Below are 25725 nucleotides of genomic sequence, written 5' to 3' on the forward strand. Positions count from 1 at the left end.
GGGGTTCAAGCGCATTAACATAAACAGCAAGCAGAGGTGCGTCATGGGGGCAGCAGTGCATTTTGGGGGGGTGAGAAAAAAACAAATAAAAAAACCAATCATCGGAATGCCATATACAACGGATAACACGACTAAGCATGCACGGTAAAGGCGCTACCGAGCGGCTGGGGGCGGCGGGGGAGAGCCCCCGCGCGGCCTTCGGCGGGGCGGGCCGAGGGGACGGGCCCCGCGGCCGCGGCGCCCCGCCGGCCGGCCTGCGCCAGCGCGCTCCGACCCCCTGCGAGGTCGCACCGACGACGTGCCTACGGGGGCGCGCTGTCTTTGGCAAGCCTGCGCCCGCTGGCTGTCTAACGCCGCCAGGCCGGCCTGCTGCAGCGTTCCTGCTCCACGTGCTGGCCAAATTCGAGCGTTCCCAGCTGTGCGACTACTCCTTGCACCGGGATGATATTTAAGACAAACTAAGCAATAGCTAGTTAAAGCTCTCCTAAACAGCATTCGAGTCTGTTCACTAGAAAACCAGTTCCTAAGTAGTCCCAGACCTGATCGTCAAAACGGAGCGGTATTTTAAGCATAAGTGCGGGTGGTGCAAAACAGCACTCAAGCAAAAGCTGGGGGAGGGAGATAAATTCAGCGCAGGATATTACTAATACGGTAAGATCGATTTCAAACTAGATCTCTACAAACACGCACTTACAGTAACTCATAAATATGGATTTGTATCTATCTATGCCGCTAGATAGATATCTACCTACCCACACACAAACATATGATAAGCTATATATACATATATGTACACGCGTACCCACAAACGTACGCACACACATATGCACATATAGATACTGCATACATCAGCAGCCAAAATTAGTGGAATACTCCAACAGTCTGAAACTACTTAAGAGCAGATCTGGCATCACATGCTGTGAAAGCTCATTGCCCTGGGCAGTGACCGGATACCTGAACAAACACATCTTCAGCAAGTATAGTTAACAGATGAACTGTTTTTCTCTGGTCAACAGGCTTATGCTTTAAACGCGTTTTCTGAACTCACCATGGCAGCTGCAGTGGCTGCTGCCTGGGCAGCTGCAGCTTGGTTAACCTGGTACTGGGCAGCCTTGATCTTGGCTTGCAGATGGGCGGGAGGGTGGAAATATTTGCACTTTTCCCGTGAGCATCTCCCTTTGATGTAATCCATGCAGACAGTAACTGTGTTGTCGTTGGTATCGATCATCGCACTGTCCGCGGGATGAGCAAACCGGCAGTCGTTCTCTCCCCTGTTACAATTGCCACGCTGATACTCTCGACATACCTGCGACAGCGTTAAAAGAAAGTCACTTAGCTGGGCTCACGGGTGTCGTGGGCACAGCACGATACCCTCCACGTGTGAGAAGAGTCAAGGCAGACAGCGAAGAACGGAGCCCGCCTTTTCAGAAGCTCTTTCAGAATAAAGCACAAGGACCAGTTTTCAGCTACACGCAGAACATGCAACTGTGAGGATTCACCAGACCTTGGTCAAAAAGCCACCTCGGATGTCAAAGCACGTAAAGGAGCACTAGCGTAATGAAGCAAGCACAAAGAAACCTTTATTTTGGCTCCAGTGTGGCAGCGTTTCGCAGTTTTGTTTGTTTTTGAAGAAGCACGCTTGGGACTCAAGTCTGAAAGACCATCCTAAGCATAACCGCAGGCGAGAGCAGTCGTCCTTCACCATCACCTAGCTGTACTCCTAGCGTTAAGAACAACGAGCGTGGAATAATTAAGGTAATTGCCTGCAGTTACTGTGAAGACGACTTTATTGACGGCCTTGGAGCCGCGGCCCCGGCTCGCGTCTCGGGCGCCGCGGCAGGCGTGCGGCGCCGCTGGCGCACCCACACCTTGCGCGCTTTTGCCACGAGAGGGCAATCCGAAACCCGCAATCGCAGCCGGCTGCCTCTCCTGGACCTGCTCTCCCCCCCCCCCGGCCCCCGCCCCTTTTGCGGGCTCTCTCTTCACCCATTTCTAGCTCCGCAGGATCAGTGGGAGGGGGGGTCACGGGTGGGAAAGCGCCCCGAGCGCAGCCCGAGCAGGCCGCGGCCTCGCTGCTGTGCTGATGCCGCCAAAGGGAGCCCAAGGCAGCCGACACCACGCGGAGGCGGCCCTCCCGGCCCGGGCGAGCCGCCCCGCGCAGCCCGCTGCGGTGCCGCGACCCCACGGGACGGCACCCCCCGGCCTCCCTAACCACGCGCAAACTTTAACGTCCTCATTAGCGGTGTGACAAGCGCTGGCTCCCTTTTCAGGAGCCCTGAAAATCCTGTCTGTAAAAAATGATGCGTGGTGTTTTTTTTTTTTTTTTTAATCATCAGCTCTTCACAAATTGCAAACAAAAACGAGTTTCTCGGTTTTCAAAAGGCTTTAGGAAACAGAAAGGGACAAAAGCAAGTAACTTTGTATAAAAATAAAGCCACTCTAGGAGATGGAATTTCCTTTTAAAGGTGGGTGCCCATGAGCTTGGATCATCAGTATTTCCTCAAGAACCTTGGCTCTGATCCCTGTAACAAACCAAATTTGGTTGTTGTTTGGTTTCCGTCCATGCGAGCGCTTTAGCTGCTTTTTTAACCCCTGCGCCGCTCGAGGCAGCGGCTGCCTGGCAAAGTGCCGCCGCCAAGGGACAACAGCAGCGCCTCCTGCGAAACTGCTCTCAGGAAACGTCCCTCTCAGCTCCGTCACTCCACCACCACCCTATTTATAGTATTTTTCCGGGTGGTGACAAAGGCTGTGGATACATACTCAGCAGTGGGGCCAAATAAGCCAGTTAAGGCACCTCCGTTCCTCCTGCTCCTTCCCGTGGCCGTACTGCCGGCAGCTCGGGGCCTGCAGGACTGCTTTTGTAGCACAAGTGAAGCCAACTGGGCAAATTCCTCAGCTGGAAAGGAATCTTTTGGGTGCTAGGTAACTTTTCAGCCGGATCCACTCCTCGGTCTAGCCCGTGCCAGCCGGCAGGACGCAGGCAGTGACGGGGGGAGGAAGAGGGAGGTGGCATCTGCCTGAGCCCTCAGAAAAACCCAGGCCTGCTTCCTGCGTGTGCTGCATGCTAGCACAGGCCGTGCTCCGGCGCGACTCACGTATACGCCAAACGGAGCCGGCGTCTAACTGCTTCTCGTCCCCTCGCCTGCCTTATGCCATGTCTCGTTCATGGTCTTCGTCTACTTTCTGGGCCATGAAACAATGTCTTTTTCCCAAACGTGGGCCTCTTAAGTAGAGAAAAACGGACAATGTCATTTGATTAGTTGTTCACGGTCGAACCTGAAGGCTCTTGCTCTGAAGATGAAGGAAAGCCTGCAACTATGGTGCGTTTGCTGCCTTTGGTCGCTACCCTGAACCGGCGATGCGCAGGACTCGATCTCAGACCCGCTCCACATGCAAGCTAGAGCTGCCCAATTAAAACCCAGACTTGATAAATTTACATGTTTATATAAATGCAGAGTGAGAGAAAGAAAATGCATCCACACAGACAAGCTCATTTTATCACGGTTAAAAGTCAAAGAAAAATGACCAGAAAACTGAAATAGTTAGGCAGATGAAGACAATCTTTGGCATGTATACAGTAAACTTTCGCACAGCTGTCATGCAGTAGCTAAGATAAGGCAATGAATGATTCTCTCACAGGACTCTCTAACAGATAGCTGAATTATGGGTAACAGTAATCAGACACAAACCATAATACTGCCAGTCATTTTAATCAGCATGACCAGGAATGACTTTTCAACCACCAAGATGCTATCCAAGAACGTCCAGCAGTTTCCAATTCGTGTTTTATTTACAAACAAGCATTGAAAATGATGTTATTTTTTGCCAGAGGCACACAGTAATATATCATCTATCTATCTGCTTAAGTAGAGAGAGGCAGGGAAGGATGATATTTGGTCTAGTCTTTCCAATCTGGAGAGCTTTTATTTATTTATTTATTTATTTATTTTTACGCAACCCTGTAATTAATATCATAATTTTCAACTCAGTAACATAAGAACCATAAACTAAAGACAGATGTTGTCCTGGGAGGCACATATTCTAGAGCAGGAGTCTAGCTCACCTGCAAAGAAATCCGACTTGGGCACCACGGCTGCACTATTACTGCTTCTTCATTTAGAATATCTGAGGTGGACCTGAGGCTGATGGACTCGACTGCTTCTGACTTTGGGCCGAGTTTATTTCTGATTGCCCTCCTGGCAGTCAAGTTGCCCCCCTTGGGTGGGGAGACACCTGCAGCATGACCTCCGCTATGCCAGAGGTCCTACGCTGGTCGCCCAAATGCTGCATAGGGATTTGGCTGGAGGGACACAGACAGCACAACTCGGGTTGTGCTGCCCTCCCATGAGCCAGCTGCACCTTTTGTCTCCTTCTCTGCACTGAATACAATATATCAAGATAGGGGACACAGGGTACGTTACTATCCAGTATATTGTGAACATTTAAACAAGCATGCTGGCACTGCTAGATCAGCTTTTCTCGTTACTCAAGGTCTGAAAATCTCCAAGAACTTCTAAGCTGCCTCTTTCTGGCAAAAAACGAGTACACATGAAACGAGCAGGAAATAGCAGCTTGAAGAACTGACTGTGGTCATTCTTGACTCTTGAGCATTTTTAAAAGAAAATGGTTAGGTAACCGCTTTCTCTCTCACTTCCTTGTCCTTATGAGTTTCTTTCTGCTTCACTAAAAGAGCCACACTTTTGCTCAAGATATTTCCGGCAGAAGTGGAATGGGAGGGGAGCCATCGCAACCATGAGATTTCCACCCTGCCAGCCAGACTCCTTACGGAGAGGCTGACTGCACCGAGCACCCGAACGTCTGCGGGCAATCCGAAAAGAACAACACGGGCCAAACACACGTGAAACCAATCCTGCTACTAGCAGCAGTCACCGACTGTATTCTAAGATACTCATATTTATTCAGGAGACCGTACACGTTGTCCGACAGGCCCGTGTTGTCTGGCTGCTTCCCTTAAAATTCTAGATATATTTATTAAGAGCTTTCAGCCGTGGAAGCGCCCAGTCAAGAATCCCAAACATGCATGCTAACTTAATTCATGGTAAAGCACATCGTTCTTGAAACTATGTATTTAAAATTCTAAACAGAACAAATCACATCCCAAGATTAGATACTAACATCATAGCAGTTTTTTTCCAAGAGGGAGTTCTTTCCAAGGGAGAGAGCTAAGCCATATAAAGCTCTGTGATCGTGTAATAACAAATGACAAGAACAGTGATAACCTCACTGAAAGAGCAGGTAAATACATACGCCGCCGAACCTGCCAGCTTCTTTGACAGGTAAGAGCCAAAGCGTGTGAAATCTTTCAACTCGGTTCCGCATTTTTTTAATCAATACCCTGTATATAAAAATGATTTGCCCATTCATTATTCCTATATTAAATCCAGATATTCCACATCAGATGACCAACACACTCAAAAGCACTGGCAAATTATGTTCTCATCTATATATTTCACTATTTAAAGTGCGCTTTCTAAAGGGAAAAAGAAGATGGGGGAAAAAACCCCAGATCCTCCCCAAGAGATACTATTTTTGTAAATAGCAGCTCAGCATGGAGAATCAGTGGGTAAACCTGGATGTGCTCTCGATCACAGTCAAAATAAAAAGCAGAACTAAACAGCAGAGAGGTTGGAAGAAGCTGGATTTTAATTTGAAGGGCTCTTAAGGGTGCTGTTGCTCCAGCAGGCAGCAGAGCCAAGGGAAGCCTCGACTGGGAAGGCAGGGGATGACAACGCAGAGCGTTGGGAGATCCCTCCTTCAAGGACGAGGCAATCTCTGAAGAGCTCAGCCTGCCGAGGGAAGCGTGATTACAGCGGAGGCGGCTGCTGGGTACGGATTCACCCAGGATGTCAGTAAGTTGGAGAATACAGCTGATGAGGAAGGGATCTACTTGACCGAACGTCAGTCCCGAATCCCAGAGCGTGGGCTCTCCCACCAGCACCGCCGAAGGGCTTCCCCCACGTGATGGGGCCACCTCGCAGGAATTTAACCAGATAGGCGTACTCCGCCCGCTCTGGTTATGCAAGTGTTTTCCTGGGGTAGAGCGAAGGCTGCTCAGGAAGGAATCCTTACACAGTGACTACATCCGTCAGGAAACACCACAAAGGAGGAATTCCTTTAAGTCTCAGAGCTGGTTTTCAGGGGTTTGCAACTCGGCCATAATCTTTTTTTCTATTCCAGTTCAAAGCAAAACCACTTGGTCTTTTTAAAATTCTACTGATTTCAGATGCTTTGGCGGGCTTGTTTCACCTTTTTAAAACGGCTTTTCTGGCAGGCTGTGGTTTGTGCCTCTGAATGTTTTGGGAGCAAAACCCCCTGTGTTGCAGAGGAACTCAGTTCACTAGTTGATCACTTCTTTAAATAGCTACACTGAGAGGGCTTAAAGTCTGGAGGGCCAAACCCTGCAGGTCGATGGCTTGCCTGCTGCGATGCCAAATCTGCCTGAGCACCCCGGGCACCAGCTGCTGCCAGGCAGGAGCGCTGCTCCGGAGGGGCCGTGGGCAGGCGGCCCTGGGCAGCCACCACGGGATTCCCCCGCTCCCCGCACCGCGTCACGGGGGCCGTCGGCAGCGCTGGCACCTCTGGCTCCTGCAGAGGAGCAGAAAGCCTCTGAGCCTGCCCACCCAAACATCACTGATCAAAGCCCGCTGCCGCTAATGGATGAGAGCGCGATCAAACGCGCCGGCTGATCTCGGCCCCGCGGTCTGCAGGGCTCCCTGCGATCACTTTGCAAGCAGCATTCTCCTTTCTGGTACTCACTGCAGAACCCAGCGTGATTTATTTATGGACTTATCTAATTGCATTTTGTTTTTAAGCCATCTCTGGCAACTATCTACTGTGAAATAAAGAGTCATCAAAGGGAAAACATCCCTTGGTGATTCGAAGCAGACGCCCAAGCCCCAGCATTGGGCCGCAGTGAAGCTGCTTCTCCAGCAACCTGAATGTGTTTCGGGGAACTCTTTCCTCAGAGAAAACAGCTCTAAAAGGGGAAGTGATGTGATCCTGCGAAAGGGGAAACTGGGATGATGTAAGCTCTCAGAATAGTCGCAGCCGCCCTAGGAAACGTTCGGTGCCAGGTGACACTCTGTGCTACTTCTTGCTCGCAACTTTCCAAGCTGCAACTTGTCAGTCAGAGATGAAATAACTGAGAAAAAGGAATTAACTTTCCTTGTACCGAGACAGCTCTCCTATTAATGCAGGATGCATAGGCAGAAAGAAAAGCATTACAATTATGACTGACTGCATTTTAAAACAGAGACCATTTTTACTCCTCCCATCTTGTTCCCTAAGTACTCAGGAACTAGATCCAAAAGTAGAACAACTAATTTACATCACAAAACCCTGAACTTTTACATTGTCACCACGCAAATCAGATTTTGCAGCACAGGATCTTTGAGAGATCTGCAATGACAAGGATGCTGGTTGCTAAGAAATGCGCCATGCCATGGCCCGAGGTGCGGACCGGTGGGCAAGCAGGAAGGTGTCAGCTCCGACTGATATGGGGAGTGCTCCTGCACAGGTAACCAAGACACGACAGCCTTTTAACCTTGGGTTAAGCAGCCTGAGGGTGCCACACAGCACAGGGACAACTGAGATGCCTTTACTCGGGTACCATGATGCACTGGTGGAAGAGCACAGGACGGCGATGGAAAAGGGACTGCCATGACTGTTCAGCCTCTCTAAACGCTGCCTTTTAACCACCAAAGTGGCAGCCGGGCTCCGAGCGCCCGGCGAGCAGGCTGTGCTCCGGCCCCAGCGCGCTCCAGCAGCCCATGGCACTCCGCTGGCGCCCAGCCCAGGCGGCCGCCGGCACGATAAGGTGCTGAAAACACTGTCAGGCGTCGCAGATAAGATAGATTGAGGGCAAGGGAAAAAAAACAGCTAGAGAGGACCAACATTTGTAAGGGTTGTAGTGAAGGATGATAAACAATGAATAGGAGGTCTCTGAGGGAGCGTTAACAACGTATGTCCAGAATGAAAATAAGACAGAAGCTGAAGACGATCTTTGATCCAGGTAGCTAAAGTGCTGCCATTATTCCAAGCCCTGGCTACCTGCTGTCCATGCCCTTTCTTGCCACACGTTAACACAGTTTCTGGGCGCTCTTGCTGCTGCCACAGCTGTTCCTAGAGGGGCTCCAGATTTCTATTTCTTTCTGCAGTAGAAGGTCAGATGAATAACTGCAAGCATTCATTTACTGTATGGTCATTCAGTCACCCTCTGTCCTTAACCGCTACCATGACGTGACGTTACCAGTTCAGTCAAAACTTACCTGATTTTCTTTTGCAAGAAAAAGATTTTGTAATTAGGAGACATGATAAATGACATTACTTGTGAGAGTAAATTACATATATGAGTTCCTACCTCCAATCTGTCCGTCCTCATTAGCTTTTGGGCAGCGGCAGCAGCAGCTGCAGGAACTGGGACGCCAGGGTTTCCTGCAACCAGCATGGGCGCAGTCGGCAGGATCTCTGCTGGGACCAAGCCTGGGGAGACAGGCCCCAGGTAGGGATTAAAGGCGGCTGATGCATTGGTGGCTAAGCTTGGTGCAACTGAAAACATTGGCTGGAATTAAAAAAAAAGAAGAAGAAAAAAGCTTTAATATTGATGCTATTCCTGCTGTCAACATAACAACATTGTGGCTATCATCTTAAGCACGATGGCAGTGTATTTCCATTATGGATGTGAAAGAAGCATTTGTTCTCTCTGTGGCACGTGAAGAACGCAGGTAAAACGTAACCCGCTAACAGGGGAGTGCTCGGCGAGGCCAGGCCTCGGCCATCAGCCTCTGCCGCGTTTTGCTGCGTGCCTCCCGCTCCGGCTCCGGCTCCCGCGCGGCTCCACACGCAGCGACGCTTCCCGTGAGCTCCCGCCTGCTCCGCGCTGGAGCAACGCCGCCGTGAGCTAGCGCTCCCCCCGGCCTCAGAAGAAAGGCTGAGCATCTCAGAGGAGCGTGTTCAAAACGTGCACCAACGTCCACAAAGCAGCTGCACGACAGCTCCAACGTACCCTCGCCGTCAAACCATACTCAGACTTTACAGACACCAATAAATACATTTTTAACCATGATGTAAATCAGCACTGGTTCAGAAATTGCAGAAGTTTAATACAGAACAAGTCCAGAATATGATAACAGTAATCACTTATTTTTATAAAATTAAACAGCCTGTCCAGGCAGATATTCAGAAAGAAATGCACAGCATGAGTGATAAGCTTTATTTAGACTAAAACATTAAGCCAAAGAGAGAGACAAGAGACTATGCAAATGCCGTGGTTTTTTGCTTGTTTGTTTTAAAAAAAGAAACAGGCAGTAACCGAAGCGCTCTGATGCCCTTGCAGGCTATCGTATGTTGTGAAGATAACTGGATGTAGAAGACCAAATAATTTTGTAAGACCAAATGAGTGCTGTTACACTGGAGTAAAGATGAAATAACTGAACTGCCCCAGTGAATACAAAGGCACTGTTCCACCCGTGCAACTGTCAGAAAAAATTAGGCTGGAGCACTTTCTTTGGTATCTAAATAGCGTGGTTACTTGAGGCATTTACATTTTTCTTCAAAAGTAATTTTTAGAGGAAAAACAACTATGAGTTTGATGCATCTCTTTCTCTCTCTCTCTGTTTCATATCTATTTAAGCCAGAGAGCGAATAAAACCACATGTTTTTGTATTCCTGAGGAAATGACCGAATTGTCTGGAAGCAAGGAGCAAGTCCCTTCTAAACACTGCACAAAAACATATGTGGAGATTATTACAGAAAAAAGACCGGCAGTTGCATAAATGGGAGTAATTTTTTTGAGGTCTCTGGTTCTTCATCAATGCAAATGAAAAAGAAATATGCAAATTTTACAGGAAATAAAATAATGTTAATAATATTAATGTAATAGCAGCTGCATTTTTCATTCCTGTGTTATCGCCCATGTAATAATGTACATTAAAAACTGAACTATGAACAGGCCTTTACAGATATCAATCTTTGATTTCATCCTGTGGTCATATTCGCCCAGTCTTCGAGCCAGTTCACTGGCAGAAAGAGAGCGCGACGCTGTCGGAAGTGGGCAGAGCACGATTTGTTCTGGGTAGCAGAGGAATTTTTCACTGGCACAAGGCCGCCTGCACGCTCGTGCACCTGGAAACAATTTCTGACTCTATCGTGGCCCTGGAGAAAAAGGGACATATGGCAGACGGTCCCAGAGACTGCGAGCAGCTGCAGTGAGACCAGCCCACCTCTGAGCGGCTCCGTGGCAGCGAAGGACCAGAAAGACCTTGTGTTACCTTTGCTACAAGGAGGCAAGCACAGCGCTGCCGGCCGCTAACACCACGTGTATCGCACACAAGCCCAAAGACGCACCGACTTCTCTGTTTTTCCCTATTCTAAATCTTAAACCTGTAACTTTAATCTTTTTCTGAAAAAAATACTCATTTCAGTTCACTCATTCTTTCTGCTGAGTTTTCTTATCCTCAACAGGCAGCTAAACAAGCGCAGAGATGTCACTGCACCTCCTCATCACTGCTGGCTCTATCCAAGCACGCCAGCCACACACATTCTGTTAAAACTGTGCAGCATGCACACCATCTGACAGGACTATGATAATACCGTGAACGGGAACCTCAACAATTACAATTAGAAAGAAAAGAATGAAATTTCACAGCTGTTACTAAAACAAATGGCAATATATTATTCACATCTCATCACGAAACAGATTAGGGGACGAGGAGGAGATGTAGAAATGCAGCATTTCTAATGCTCCGCGGAGAAAACGGAAACGCAGTGGATGCCCACCCGCTGCCTCGTCTTGCACGGGGGTGCTCCACGCTGCAATTCAGAGCTGGCGAGAATTTGGGGCCCTGCAGCCCCGTAGAGGAAGGGAAAGCGGGATCTAGGCGCTGCTTCCCGCTCTGCCCCAACTCCTCCTGCGCTTTTGGGCTAATCCCTTCTGTTTGGTTTGTTTTCCAGTGAATTTGCCTTTGCTCACCTCTAGAGGCAGACCTGACAACCCTCGATCGCCCCCGCCAAGCCCTACCGCTACCTCCTGGCCTCAGCGTTAGTGCCCTACCATGCTGCACAACGCCCAAACAGATGAAAAAAAGAAAAAAGCAGATCCTGCGGATCAGTGGGAAGAACAGAGGGGAAGGAGAACATGCACTGTAAGATGCCTAACAACCCTTGTCCCCTCGTGCCCAGAATAATTCTGCTCTCAGACTGCATTATGTACCACCAACGTTAACTTAATCGGGAGGTCTGACCCCTATGGACCCCTATGGATCTGACTTTCAAAGGCAAACACTTGCTAGCAGGGTCTAGGGATTGAGAGGGGGACACGGGGGCACCTCTGAAATCAGTCTCTGCAGTGCAAAGCGTCGTGGCTTCTTACGGGACAGACCAATGGATCTCCTGTCGCACTTTACTCTTGCCAGCTGCCCACAATCAGCTCTGGTACGGAAAGGGGGCTGGATTCTTGCCACGTATCCTCAACAGAAACATCTCGTACGGAGCAGTTACACCGGGGAAAGCGCAAGACTGTTCTCCCTTGAAAAATCACAACATGCAGCTACTTTGTGAATTAAAAAACAAACAGCGAGAAGCTTGGAGAAGGTGTTTCGCTGCAGATGAACGCGGGCAGCCGGGTGTCGCTGAGAGGGCTGCACACGCTGCCGCAACACTTGCCTGCTCAAAAGCCCCTACCGAGGCCGGCTGCTAGAGCACCAGCATCACGTCAGTGCCCTGCTAAGGCTGCCGGCATGGACGCGCAGGTGCTGGGAAACCCGACGCCTTCGGGCGGCCTGCCCCGGTCCCTCGACGCCTGCAGGGGCCGCGTGGGCCCCCTCGCACGCCGCCTGACGCTTGCACCTTCCTCCTTTTACATCGCTTTCCTCACCCTGAACACACGCTTCTACACTGGAAAAGGCCCTTCCACGATCTCACTTCGGTTGCTGTTGTGAAAGCAGCAGTCTCACACATAAAATTGATAAAATAATACCCAATATCACCGTTTAATCGAGACCACCTTCCCATAAACGGGTTTCCAAGAGTGGAGGGTGAAATGGTCCGAGCAGGCAACGCTCTTCCTGAGGACTTCAGGGCCTGAAGTCACAGGACAGGCCACCCCCATCCATCTCTTGAATTCCCCTCCCTTAAGCGCCAACTAAAGACAGACAAAAGAGCAAGGAAGAAAGAGAGGAAAAACACACAGCCATTACTTGCAGCTACGAAAATTAAAGCATTTGTCAAACAGAAATACAAGTGAATGCATCCTACTGCTTTTCGTACTGAATTAGAGTCTCTCGTTAAGTTAGTTCACTTTACTTTTATTAAAGCATATGGTATTGATTTTTATAAAACAAAACAAATCTCACTGAAGCATCATTAGATAGGATGATATATAGTACTTCCTAGAGCACTCTGAAACGACATCTGTTTCAGCTGTGCTAAAAAATAAAGCAATTTTTGAGGCCAAATTATCAGGACGGCACCTATTTGGAAAGAATACTGCTGGCACACGCAATGGGCCCTGTTCACATTGAATGAGACAAATATACAAATTCTCTAATGTTTGAACTCAAGTACTTGTACACAAAAACTATTTTGCTAATTTTGCTCCCCTTAGGGACTGCGTGAGCATAACATAAAGTAGAATTGCATCTACTGATTTACATGTTACGTTCACGCTAGCCTCTGTTTATATTAAAAAGGAACGTTAACCTAAAGCACTCCACTAAAATATTTATTTTTCATGTTTATCCAAATGTTGGTGTCTATTTACACACTGATATGTATAAACCAGCGAGTTGTATCTGGCTACGATTAATGAAACAAACAAACGCAAGGGTTATGGAGAACTGTATTTTAAGCAATGGTTTTCACAGCGTCTTCTGCATTTGGATAGGTAAGCTTTTTTGTAGCCCCAGATATGAATTTGCTGACTCTCATGGCATATCACTGTACTCAAATCAGGAAATAAAAATAAAATTGTGGCACGTATATATGCTGAAATAGAAAAGCCATTCTGAGGTTGCTCTGAGTTAAATGAAGCATAGCCTGCTTTTGAGCTAGCCAACTGCACAGACACTTCATTTTACTTCAGGTCTGAAAACAATCCTCAGTGGGCACCAAGCTAGAGGCAGCCCCATGCGAATGCAAGATGGGAGAGACAACTAGGTTATGCTTTGCAGGATTATGCCATCTCCGAAAGCAGGATGGTGTCGGGGCATTCGGGGGCCTCTGCGCTCAACACTTCTTCAGTTCATTTCCTTCCTTACGCAATATAGACAGTTTTATTTAAAGAAAAGTCTATCAAAGGACAGCAAATAAAATGTCTGTCTTCTCAACTTGTGATAATTGGTATCAAAGTGAATGTGAAGCTCCCCCCAAAACTTTTACTTTTTCCCACCCCCAGCACACTTTTTTGGAAATAGTTGAGGCACAAAGTTCTATGAGAAAGTAACAGTTGTGTTACTTTCTAACTAAATCAAATAGGCTACAAAATATTTACTGGTACTTCTTAGACCCACAAAATGAGGGATCAAATAAGCATTTGGCACAAGCATGAGTCTCCTTTCCGCTGAGCTGATTTCTCCTAAGCATTTAGCTATATTTTGAAGAATATTAATTGTTACTACATTTTTGAAATAAAAACAAAGTTGAAGAGCTCATCTAACAGCTTAAATATAGGTTGTCTGATGAGATAACTAACGGAAGATATCTAGAGGTAAATCCAACTTCCCAAATTCTACCTTTGTTGTCATAAACGACAGGAATCAAGCAACTCTCTGAGCAGCACTAATACAGACGCATGTTTTTATCCACTTAGTTTTCCTGCGCTGCCATTTTACCTATCAGAGGAGACAGCTTCAGCCTGGGGAGCATTTTGTATGCCCTCTCATGCAGAATATGCCAGCCTCGCTCATACGTTAATGAGTACCCTCTAATGTTTGTGCTAGTAATCTATATGGAAAGGATTCTGGGCCAAATTTATCCACAGTTTAGCTCAAATGACCTCTCTGGATTGCATTAGAAAGAGATCTGGCACAGGGCAGTCGACTCCCAAATGCGTATGTGGATGGTTGGTCGATGACAATCATGTTTAAATATGCTGAAACCACGGATTACTGCAGAGGATAAACTAACCAACCCACGGAGTTCGGCCATGTGAAATACCCTACCGTGCGCGCTCAGAAGTGTCAGAGAAATACGCGATACACAGTCTGGTTATGTTATGCTGTGACCAGATGAGAGATTTCTGATAGATTCCTCTCCTGCCTCCCTCCCCCTCCCCCCCAATTTTTTCTGTGGAAAGTGTCATTTTCTGCACCTATCCTTCTTGCTGTCTTGCCTGATCCGCTGATCCTGCGTGTCAGGTTTGCTCTTGGCTTACCTCACTCAGGGCAAGCTTTCAATTTTGCTTGACAATATGCTGTATAAAGCAAAGTCCAATTCCAGCAAGAAATACTATGAGAAGGTTCCCTTTAATGAGTGGAAAACACCCAGTGGGAATCTTCTCAGAAATAGGAATGTCCTAAAGTATATGAAATTGCAAAGGAAAAGTCTACTTGCTAGAATTCCACATAGATCCGTCACTTCTTTAAAATTAAGAAACACGTTACTGCAAACAACTAAACTAACACAAGCTAAACAGTACTATTTCAAGCAAGGGAGAATTCAGCAGTTCAAGGACATACAGACCAGCACTGCACTGTGCTTGGTTTCTCCATCAGTTACTGACAGCTACCAACTTTTGTGGGATTTCCCAGGTCCCCAGTATGCACCAGCTTACTCCAGTCTGCGGCTCGCGACCCCCGCGGTCCCCAAGGACACCAGGCAAAACGCGCACATACCACAGGCTGCAGCGGGGCGCCAGGCATCATGGCGTTGGCAAGCTGCATCTGCTGGGCCAGCATGGCCATGTTCTTCTGCTGAATCAGGTTATTGCGTCCATTTATCTCCAGCTGTGTTTTTAAGTGTGGTGGTGGGTGAAGATATTTGCAGTTTTCCCTTGAACATCGGCCCTGAAGAAGAGAACGAACACAACTGGATTAAACAGTCACAGGCGTGATGGCACTGACTAACACAAACCCCCAAACACTAGAGATCCGGGGAAGCCTCCCGCTAATTCTCTGAGTTAGCGCATACAGATCAGCGCAACTAAACAGCTCTCGTATCAGCGCCTTGCTTTGGGTTTCTAAACGAGATATTCCCACAGCAGAGCTCTAAAAACGCTATTTATTACAAAAGTTGCTAAAGGCAAGCCAATATCAATAGTTCTGCGAGTAAAACTCGCACAGCTTCTAGGGGAACGGGCTCTTCCCCGTGAGCGCTCTGCCCGTCAGGACGCGGCCTGCCCGCTCGCCCGCGTGTGCGCGCATCACGGGGGGGCAGAGGCGCCGGAGGAAACGCCGCGACCTGCAGCAGCGCTCGGGCAGCCCCGGGAGCGCGGCCGGCCGGCGCTACGGCTCGCCCGACACCCGCACCACCGCCTGGCCGAGGAGGCGCTCTTACACCCAACGCCCTTCTGTTGTATCTGAATAAACCACACAAGAACATTTACTTGTTCTTAAATTTGTCATTGTTATTTGGATTAGAGGGCAGGCATCAATTTGAAAACCATTCGCGTAATAATAAGAAGCAACAGCGGCAGCAAGGGAATGACAGTATCTACCTAAACGCCATGGCACTTCCCTGCAACCAGGTAAAGGCGCCAGGCCGAGGGCACGCTCCGCTTCCCGAGCGCCTGCGGCGGGGGCCTCCGGGCACGCGCCCCACGCCGGCGGCCGCAGCGGCTGAGGGAGTCGCGGCCGCGACCCGGCCAGGCACGTGGCCTCCGAAAACTGCCGCTCCACAGCAAGAACGCGTCCGGTCCCGGCACAAGGGGAGCCGGACCGCTCAGCGCTGCAAACAGCGCACGGGGAAGGGAGAAAGGAAACCTCTCTCCCCAGGCGACCTGAGCAACGCCCCTTGCGCTCGCTTCAGCTGTTACGCCTCTCCAGAGGCAGGGCAACTACGGCGCTCCGCAGAGAAGCGTGACCTAACACGCCGTATGGCTTTCCAAAAGGCAGAGTCGTTAACAGTCGTTAAGCTTTACACGCTAACTGTTCTTTAAAATTGCAACCCTGGAGCCTGCTCTTCCACAAGAAAGGATAGTGATGACAAAAAAATTAAAAAAGGAGAAAGAAAGAGAATTAAATCTTTTGCTGGGAAGAACAGATTCCTTGAATTAGAATGCTTTGCTTTATTCATTCATCTTTTAAATAAATCCAAACAGGAGCAATAACAAGGCAAAAGACAGCCTTAATGTAAGTAAGAAACCATTTTTATCAGGAAACACATTAACTCAATATAGTTTGGCCTTACATTGCAATTTTCCTCAGAAAGTTAAAGTGTATTCTTGTTACAAGATCTGCCAGAAATCTAATTTGTACTATCATTTTTGTATTTCCTTCAGTTAGGATAAACGGCCTGGTCCCCCCTCCACCTGTCTCTCCTGGTGGCAGCCCAAATTCCTTAAAGCTCCTTTTCACAGCTAGCCAGCTGACACCGGATGATCCTGGGACAGGATGACACACCTGCTATAATGGAAAAAACCTCCCCGCAGCAGGCAGGCTCTGAGCGGTGCACAGGCGTCTTTCGTGGGGCCTTCGCCATTCCTGGGGGGCCTGGCACGGCCTTCCCGCGGGGCCTGGCACGGTGTTCCCGCGGGGCAGGGCACAGCATACCCATGGGGCCTGGCACGGCCTTCCTGCAGGGCAGGGCACAGCATACCCATGGGGCCTGGCACGGCCTTCCCGTGGGGCCTGGCACGGTGTTCCCGCGGGGCAGGGCACAGCATACCCATGGGGCCTGGCACGGCCTTCCTGCAGGGCAGGGCACAGCATACCCATGGGGCCTGGCACGGCCTTCCCGTGGGGCCTGGCACGGTGTTCCCGCGGGGCAGGGCACAGCATACCCATGGGGCCTGGCACGGCCTTCCTGCAGGGCAGGGCACAGCATACCCATGGGGCCTGGCACGGCCTTCCCGTGGGGCCTGGCACGGTGTTCCCGCGGGGCAGGGCACAGCATACCCATGGAGCCTGGCACGGCCTTCCTGCAGGGCAGGGCCTGGCATGGCAAGGCATTCCCGTGCGCACAGCATGGTGTTCCCACAGGCCCTGGCACAGCCTTCCCGCAGCGTACGGTATGGCGTTCCCGTGGGGCCTGGCACAGTGCTCCCGCGGGGCAGGGCACAGCACGGCCTTCCCGCGGGGTCCGGCATGGCGTTCCCGTGGGGCCTGGCACAGTGCTCCCGCGGGGCAGGGCACAGCACGGCCTTCCCGCGGGGCAGGGCACGGCCTTCCCGCGGGGCCTGGCAAGCGCCGAGACAGCAGCCACGCAGTGCACAAAGCTAAAAGCCCCGCGCTCGTTCCCACACGCGCTCCCCACCAATATCCCACAGCAGTATGAAGCGGTATGCTAACACTGCCCCCTTTTAACATCTTTATTTATGTCAATTTTTCTTTTGGTATGAAAAACCCATGTTAATTACTGCTACTGCTAACTAACATGGGGCAAAATTATACACTTACTGGGTGCCTGGAAGATGATATTTTGCATTGGCACAGTGTAAAAATCAGACTTAATTACTGCTAAATGAGTAACTCCAAACTACAACATGTGTTCCTTGAATCAGAGAAGAGCAATTAGCAAACCGGATTCAGAAACACAGACTAAACTCAATTTTCTCATTTACCCCAAAAATTTTCATACTTTTCTCTCGTCTCCATCTCAAACGTGTAGACTGTTAAGAAATGAACTATAAACCAAGACACTCGCACCAAAACGGAGAGCTCAATTCTTCAGGGTCCCCATGAAAAGGGGGGTTTAGGCTGTTCCATACCTTGCCAGACTGAATCTAAAATTTGGCACGGCTTTGTACAGCAGGTTTATTTAAGGCGTTTCATAGACTCAAACGTTTTAAGGCCAGAAGAAACCACTGCAACAACCTAATCCGACGTCCTTTGTCGGTTCCCTCTTGGGAACTGAGGAACCTCCCTGAATTAATTCTTCAGTGAGCCCATCATTTCTATCTGATCAGGAGCTCATCTCTTAGGAAGATAATTTATTTTAATTTAAAGACTACAAAAATATGCCACGTTCCTGGGTAAACAGTGCTTATGGTTAGTAATCATTAGTGATTATCAAAAAGACACATCTTTTTTCTTGTTTTTATGTCCATTTGGAGTCTGGTGCAGCTTTTCACTTTCAGCCTTTTTGAATGTTCAGAACCCAAAAAATTTTCCAGAAGAGGTGCAGACCACTTTATCTGGAAACAGTGATTCTTTCCTATTTATGTTTATACGTCTTGGATCCACCAGAAATGGTTCACAGAGTCTCCAGGAATCAGAAACTACAGGCTGAAAACCACTGTTAAAAATCTAGATTTGGAACATAGACTGCACTAATCTCTTCTAGACTGTAAACAAGTAATTTCTTAATTATCTCCTCAGTAAGCTCAAATAACTTAAGTCACCAAAGTTTAAGGCAGATTTTCATTTCTCTGAGTCTGTTCTGCAGACCTTTTCTGAACCCTTTTCTACTAGCCATAAAAAAATCAATACTGTAAGCGCACAAATTCTGAGAAACGAAAACCAAACACACCGGCACATTGTCTCAATTACTGTACCGGCACCCTGGTAGGATCTTAACAGCATCCTGATCGATTAAAATTTATTTTATTAAAAACATGTATGGCCCTGATATGCACTGGACAGTGTATCAGCAGCCACTTCCACTGCATGAGACAGTGAGACACGGGACAGTGCCTTCCTTATAAGAAGGGCAAAAAAGAAGATACTGGATACCTAAAGGTGGGAAGAAATACCAAAACGTACTTTTGATACTTGGGACAAGAAGCTTGGGAAATGCTTCCCGACATCGCTACGAGATCAGCCAGTGCGACAGAGCTACGTGCAAGGGGCAGGCCAACACGCAGCTTGCAGGCAACGCGCACACGCAGCATCTACAGCTTATCCTTAAGTCACCCTATGGCGGCTCGGGGGATGCACCTCAGCTACCTCCTGGCGCAGGATGCAACCCAGCACGGCAACACCAAACCCCTTTCCTGCACTCTTCATCTCTAAGACATCCGTTACTGTTAACTAAAATGCATTCGATTTTAAACTTATCACTTAAGCTTTACTAATAAAAGCTGAAGAGCAGAAACGTATGAGGACGATAAAGGCCACGAGCAGCGTGCTGCCTGCGCTCAGCACCAAAGCCACCAGACCCGCTACAACCCGACCTAACTAATCGTGCGGCACCCGCCTCAAGCACGGAAACGGTTCCGTCCCTGTTAGGCAACAAGGAAACGGCAAAAGCTGCAAATACGTAGGACGGGGAGGAAGGGCAGCGCCCCTCACGAAGGCCGTGACCACAGCACGCACCGGGCAGACTTTGCGCCGAGTTCAGGCTGACCGCAGAGCACGCTCTCTGCCCCGACATGCTGTTTGCATAGACCGTGCTATTTGAGAGATGCATATTTTTGCATAAAACTATGAGGCTACTGTGTCACATGATGAAATTTGGCTCCCTTAGACCGGATTAAAATTACTGCTATTACAGCACCACTTTATAACACTCAAAGTGCTTGACTCCTTACAAGAGTTACAAAGATAATGCCGTGTTTGATACCAGAATTAGACTTCATGCATACACTATTCATAAATATGCATTAAAGAGAGAGGAAGACTATAGCGAATATGGCAACGCCAGCCATGATCGCTCTGTGTCTTAATCAGCAGGAACGTGAAAGTGAGACGGGAAAGCGCAGGCTGCTATCACATGATGTTTTTCTCCAGCTATCATATCAACAACATTTAGGCAGCAAGCCCAGGCTGAACTAAACAACCAGCCTGACTGTCATTAAATTAAGGCAGCATTATGTCTGCAATATTTTAAACTGTCTAGCTGTGGCAAAGCTAGGTGCCTGGGATAAGCAATGGCTGGCTCGCATCGCCCAGCTGGCGACTTCTGTGCGACCTCCAGACCTCCTGGTTTCTCCTCATCGCTGCAGTTTTACAGGGGGTCCCAAATTTAACCCAGCCTAAAAGGGCTGGCAGAATGAAGATGTCAGTTCTTTGCTGGCAATACTTCTCATCTGCCTACGCCTGCATTAAATATTGAGGGTTAACAGCTCTCAGTGCAGGAGACCTTTACGCCTATGACTAAGATACGCGACCCCGCTGTCAGCCTGCCCAAGGGTGACAGCCTGAGGGCGCAGCAGTCCCGGAGGGGGGCACCCGGCAGCCGCCAGCCGCGCGGGGCACGCAGAGGCCCTCCCGGCACGGCCGGCTTCGGCACGGCGCCCAGCGCCGCAAGCCCGGCCGCTGCTCTTCGGCGAGGGAAGCGAGAACAGATGCGGCTGCGCTGCCCAAACAGAAGTCCCCAAACGCTTAACACGCACTGCCCAAGCACTTCGGCACGTGACGCCATGCAAAGGAAGCTGGATTTGCATCCAGGCCGGAAAGGGAGCCTTGAGTAAATGAGAAAGCAAATGGAGGTGCAGCTGCAAAGAGGGCCGCCGTGGGCGAGCGAGAGCGCCGCAAAGCCCGGCCGGCCGGGGCTCCAGGCTGCTCCGCCGCGGCGAGGCACCTTCCTCGCGACGCAGCACCGCTTCCAGCCAAACACAAAATAAAATCCCAAAGATGCAACGAGTTGAGTTTCTTCAGAAGTTGGTTACTGCTCACCCCAATTATTTGTTACAACTGACACATAACCCCCTAAAATCTAGGTATTTTTATAGAAGGTTACTGTGTTTGTGTAAAAAGTGCTGGTCAAATGACTGTGCTGAAGAGTTTTTACTCGGAAATAGGCATTAATAAAAATGTATCTATAGAAAAACAAACACTTACTTTGCTTATTTATTTGTTGAAAGAAAATGCCTGTTTTCTTTGAGTTTCCTACACAGCTCCCTAGATAGGTGGAAATAAGCAGTAGTGCGGCTCACCACTGAACTGGCCCCCTCTAAGCGACAGGCAACACTCGTGGGAAGCCGCTGCCCGTCCGCAGCGGGGATAAAGGCAGGGAGAAACCTTTGCACGGTATGTTACTGTTCCACAGCTAGAGGGAAAAATATTTTTTTCACTTTATTTTTCAAATTCCCTTACAGAAAAATCATTACTTATTGGGGCAGAAACATTTCAGATGTGCATCTTTCTGTTTAAATTATCAGAGGGAAGAAGTACCATCTTTTGGCTAACAGCAGTTACTACACACGACCAACTTTAAGCCTTATTTGATATAAAAGGGCAAGTAAACATTTGCTTCTGCGGTCGTTACAGAAGTAATTCTTTAAACTCAGATTGACTCTTGCTTTTTTAAATATCTTGATTTTAATACAAATGTCCCTGTAAAAACACGATTGATTTTACTACTCGTTATATTATATCTTCATTGCTTAAAAAGCCTGTAAAAAGGAAAAGCCTGGTTCAGTTCACAGGGTAAGCACCGGGGCCCGGCTCTGGGCGCACGCTTCGCAGCGGAGAGCCGCTCCGTGCTCCCCCCTTCTCGCCCTCCCCGTCGCCGAGGGTCGGTTTTCGCGGCGGCCTCTGAGGGGGGTGGTTTGGCAGGGGAAGGGCGGCGCGGGGGGCCCTCCTCGCAGGGGGCCGCAGAGAAAAACCCGCGGCCGCGGCTCGCCCAGCCTCCCCGCTCGCACACCGCACATCAGGCCGCTCCAAAGCGGCACCAGGAGGCCAGCAGGAACCGGGTACTCGGACAACTGCACCGTTGCAATATGATGTTGATATGCTGCTCTTTTTTCGGCAAGACTCACCAAGTCTTGTCACCGAACCTGGACGAATAGTAGTGGACCTGATAACTCTCCTCTGGACAGAAGATGCGTACATCAAGAGCAAAAATATCTCTCTTTTTGTTTAAAGTAAACCCCTAATTTTTAGAAGGGTGCAAGACACTTATTTTGGCAGGGAAAAGAGCAGTGGGTGTGCAGTGCTCCAGCCGCCCGAGCTCAGACAAGCACGCCTCCTCTGCGGACCGCGCAGGCCCAGCAAGGCTTTCGAGGCCTTCCCCAAAGGCCGGTCCCCGTGCCAGGCGCCGAGGGGGGGACGGCGCGGAGGGCAGCACCGGCAGGGGCGCTCAACCCGTCGCCCCGCACCAGCACCTGCGCTCTTCCCTGCGCGCCCGGGGAGGGGAGCCCAGCCCCATCTCCTCGCGCACAGCCCCGCCGCACAGCCCCCCGCCGACAGCAGCAGCGTCGGCCGCTGCGGCGCCGCGCTGACGGAGACGGGCCTCGGCGCGCCAGGGGTGCCCCCGGGCAGGCTAACCCAATTCCCCTCGCGCCCGCCCAGCAGCTCGGGGCACGGCTAGCCGAGCGGGATCGCGACAGGGCCGGGCCGGGCCGCAACAGGTGCTGCCTAACGCACGTGCGCGCGCGCGTCTGCAGAGCCACGGAGGGGAAAGCGTGCTGACCTCGGGCAAAGAGGACACCACAGGCGAACCTGTCTCGCAAAAATCACCCCAAATAATTTTGCATTCTGAAAATACAGCATCAATAGTTCTACGAGTTTGGATCGTCCGCTGACGCGTTGGATTGTGATGCTGCACCCAGACGCTTAAGGCTTTCGCCCAGATACGCAGGAGCGAGCGGATCTTGGCCAGGTCCCCGCTGTGCTCTTTGCCCAGACGCCACGCTCCTGCCACGCGCCCTGTCTCTTGGCCCCCACGCGCCTGGTGGGTACCTAACCCACGAGGGAGTCTGTCTGTCTCTCTTTCTTTCTTTCTTTTGCTTTCTCTCTTTCCAGAAAGAATTTTCTTTCAGACAATACGCTGGTTGCGTTGTGGAGAATAAAAAAAAGTTCCTGGGACTCACTTCTGAGTTTGCAAGCTCATTTATCCAGCGTGCTTGTGGCTTCTATAATACGGGTACTAAGCACTTCTGCTTGTTCCCTGAGGGAGTGTTTAATGGAAATATCAGCAGAAGTCAATAACTAATTAACAAGAAGATAATTTGAGCGTAGGGTTTTGCAGAAGCCTCTGTGCCGCTGGGCTACCGCTCAGCGCAGACCGTGCGTCCTACCACCAGCGGCGAAAGCCACGGCAGGCTCCGCGGCCAGGGCCGGGCCCTGCAGAGCGACGTTCGCAGGGCAGCTCCGCGTCCTCCCGCTTCCCCCCTCAGCGCTGCAGCCGCTCCCCCCCGTGTCCGCTGCCTCGGGCCCGGGCGGATTTACGAATCAATGACGCCCAAATTGCTCTAATCCTGCTACACCGTCTCCATAAGTCACCTCGGACAGAAATCAGGCCTAGCTCCTTGGCTGGCGGCTCGTCCCGACGCCTGGGGCACGGGCGTTCGGGCTCCCCACGAGCCCTTCCGCGCACGGGCGATCCGGGGATCGCTCCGCCGCGGCCGCCGAGCTCGGCTGCGCTGGGCACGGACCACATACACGCGCAGCAGATCATGCTGCTTGGCAACTGAATTAAGGTTTTCCAGCACGCAAGGATTCAAATAAGCTCTTTAGAGAATGAAACCTCTTTCTAGTCCAAGTCACACTGACAGAACAACAGCTATTTTTCATAAGACCAGATTACTGTATTTTGTCTTAAAAAAAAAAAAAAAACCTAGCACCCTTACTGTCTGTGCAAATTGTTCAATTGCTGCAACTATTTCAGCTTTTCCGCAGTCACTCGAGCGCGTACCCCGGGCTGCAGAGCACGCGGCTCCGAGCTCAGCGACTTGCACTCAAAGGCAAGCAACACAGGAAGGGGGGCAGAGAGGTGATTCTGTATTGGTATTTGCAGTTGTAACAGATATTGGACAGATTCGTAGTGCTTGGATGCTTGCATGGGGTGGGGGGGAGTTGAAGGAGGCATTTGCAGGAGAGGCTGATATGGGAGGATGAGCAAGCATCAGACTGGACACTGCCAAAATACAAATAGGAAAGAACTTTGTATTGCTAGAGAGTACGTAAAATGGTGCAGCTAGAAAAAGGCAGGTCGCTTCTCTCCTGTCTCTTCCTCTTCTCACAATAGAGCGGAAGAGGACTCAGAAGGAGCGCCTGAAATCCGAGGATGTTAATACTGCAAAGAAACGGAGACCATCTGATGTAAAAGTAGACCAGGGAAGGAAGAGGGCAGCTGGGGCAAAGCAACTGCCATTTCAGGCCGAGTCCCCGCGAGGCATCGGGTCCCGCAGCAAGGCAGCAGCAGAACCCCTTTCCTGCGCGCCTCTGGGACGGCTGCACCTGCACAGCCCAACTCGCTAGTTCACAAAATTCATGAGTTCGGCAAAGGGAAAACAGGCGAGACACATTAGCTGAAAAAGAGAAAGAGAGAGCTGAATCTGTGAAACTGAAACAAAACCACTTCTAAAGACTGAGAAACCTGAGACCATGTACCACTCTCCATAAACACTGTCTAAGGCTGTCTCAAGGGAAAACTGGATGAGAAGTGAAATTCGGTAATGAGCAGCAAAAAAAATCCTTCTGCAGATACCTTAGTACAGTCAGCGAGTAGGAGTGGAAGTCCCATCCTCGGTCTCTTGGACTAGGGGAGGGAGAGGGGAAATAATGGGGAAAGAGAGAAGAGGGGTAATACATGGGGAAAGAGAAATCCTTTCTCCCCGTGCTGAGCCCTGAACTAATGCTTTAAAGCAGGGCAATACAAAAAACCAAGTTATGAGTTTTTGGGCTTTTTTTTTTTTTTTTTTAATGACAAAAGCCTGAGTCGCTGCTTGCGCCCGGTGCTTTGGGAGGCAGCCGCAGGCGGCAGCCGCAGAGCCAGCTCCTTAGCAGGACGGCTGTTTTAAAGCTCAAAGGTGCTGGTCACCGCGGAGAGCGCGCACGGGGCACAGAGCTGCTGCAAGCGCTCTGTCAGGTTATCCCCCGCAGCGGTAGAAAAACCGAAAAAATAAACAGACCCAGCAAGGGGGTGTCTGCGACGGACCCTGCCCTTTGCTCTGAACATGGCGAGCTTAACGGCTCCACGAGGAATTTTTCTCTGTTCTGCTAGAATTAGATAACACGGAGAGCCCTCCAGATAGCTCAAGTAAATACATCTATATGGATGCGTTTCAGAAATGCAGCTGGTCTGGAAAAGTCTTAAAACTAAACTGCGCCGGCCTGCTGGGTCTGTTTACTTCTGCTACGTTTATACCGCCGCAGCTTGCTATACCGCTCGGCCCGCGTTCACCCCAGAGCCGCTGCTTCTGCCACGCCAGCTGCAAAGCTGCACGCTTTGCCTCGCTCCGCCGGCGCCGCGCCGTTAAAACGCCACCACGGATGGCTGCGGGCAGGGGAGACCCAAAAGCACAAACACACTACGTATGGCACGCTGAAACGTTGTTGGAATAAATTCTTCTTCTTCCCCCGAAGGAAGAGGGCGACCGAGAAGCAGCGCAGCCAGCCCTCCGCGTGGGTGCGGGGAACGGGGCCAACTACCTGCCCTGTGTTTCGGTGGAGAATAAATGCGGGATTAGGGGTGCAGCGAAGACCCCGTCACCCCTCTGAGGGCGGCCGGGCCGCGGCAGCGGGCCGCGCTGGCGCCCGCCCGAGATTTTAGGCTCCTGCCGCCCCCCCCCCCTTTTTTTTTTTTTTTTTTTTTAAGAAAAATGTGCTTTTTCCTGTAAAAATAGTTGAAGTAAACAAATGATGCAACAATCCACTCTGCCGCATCAGCTGGAATTTTTTGCATATTCTGGTGCTCAAAGAAAACGGCCTGGAGCCAAATTAACTC

General features: G+C 50.0%; 1 protein-coding gene across 13 annotated transcripts in view; it reads right to left on the reverse strand.

Annotated features, from left to right (window-relative positions):
• The window catches only part of MBNL1 (muscleblind like splicing regulator 1), a 116544-nt gene that overhangs the window by 16760 nt on the left and 74059 nt on the right, over positions 1–25725 (reverse strand). For all 13 annotated transcript variants that reach the window (XM_068954620.1, XM_068954624.1, XM_068954622.1 and 10 more), the window contains 3 exons: positions 14850–15020; positions 8381–8581; positions 1049–1306 (listed from right to left, as the gene is read on the reverse strand). In XM_068954620.1, coding sequence (XP_068810721.1) covers positions 1049–1306; positions 8381–8581; positions 14850–14918 — 528 coding nt within the window. In that variant the 5' untranslated portion in view covers positions 14919–15020. The remainder of the gene's footprint in view (positions 1–1048; positions 1307–8380; positions 8582–14849; positions 15021–25725) is intronic.

This window comes from Struthio camelus, chromosome 9 (assembly GCF_040807025.1).
Source record: "Struthio camelus isolate bStrCam1 chromosome 9, bStrCam1.hap1, whole genome shotgun sequence".
Taxonomy (NCBI): domain Eukaryota; kingdom Metazoa; phylum Chordata; class Aves; order Struthioniformes; family Struthionidae; genus Struthio; species Struthio camelus.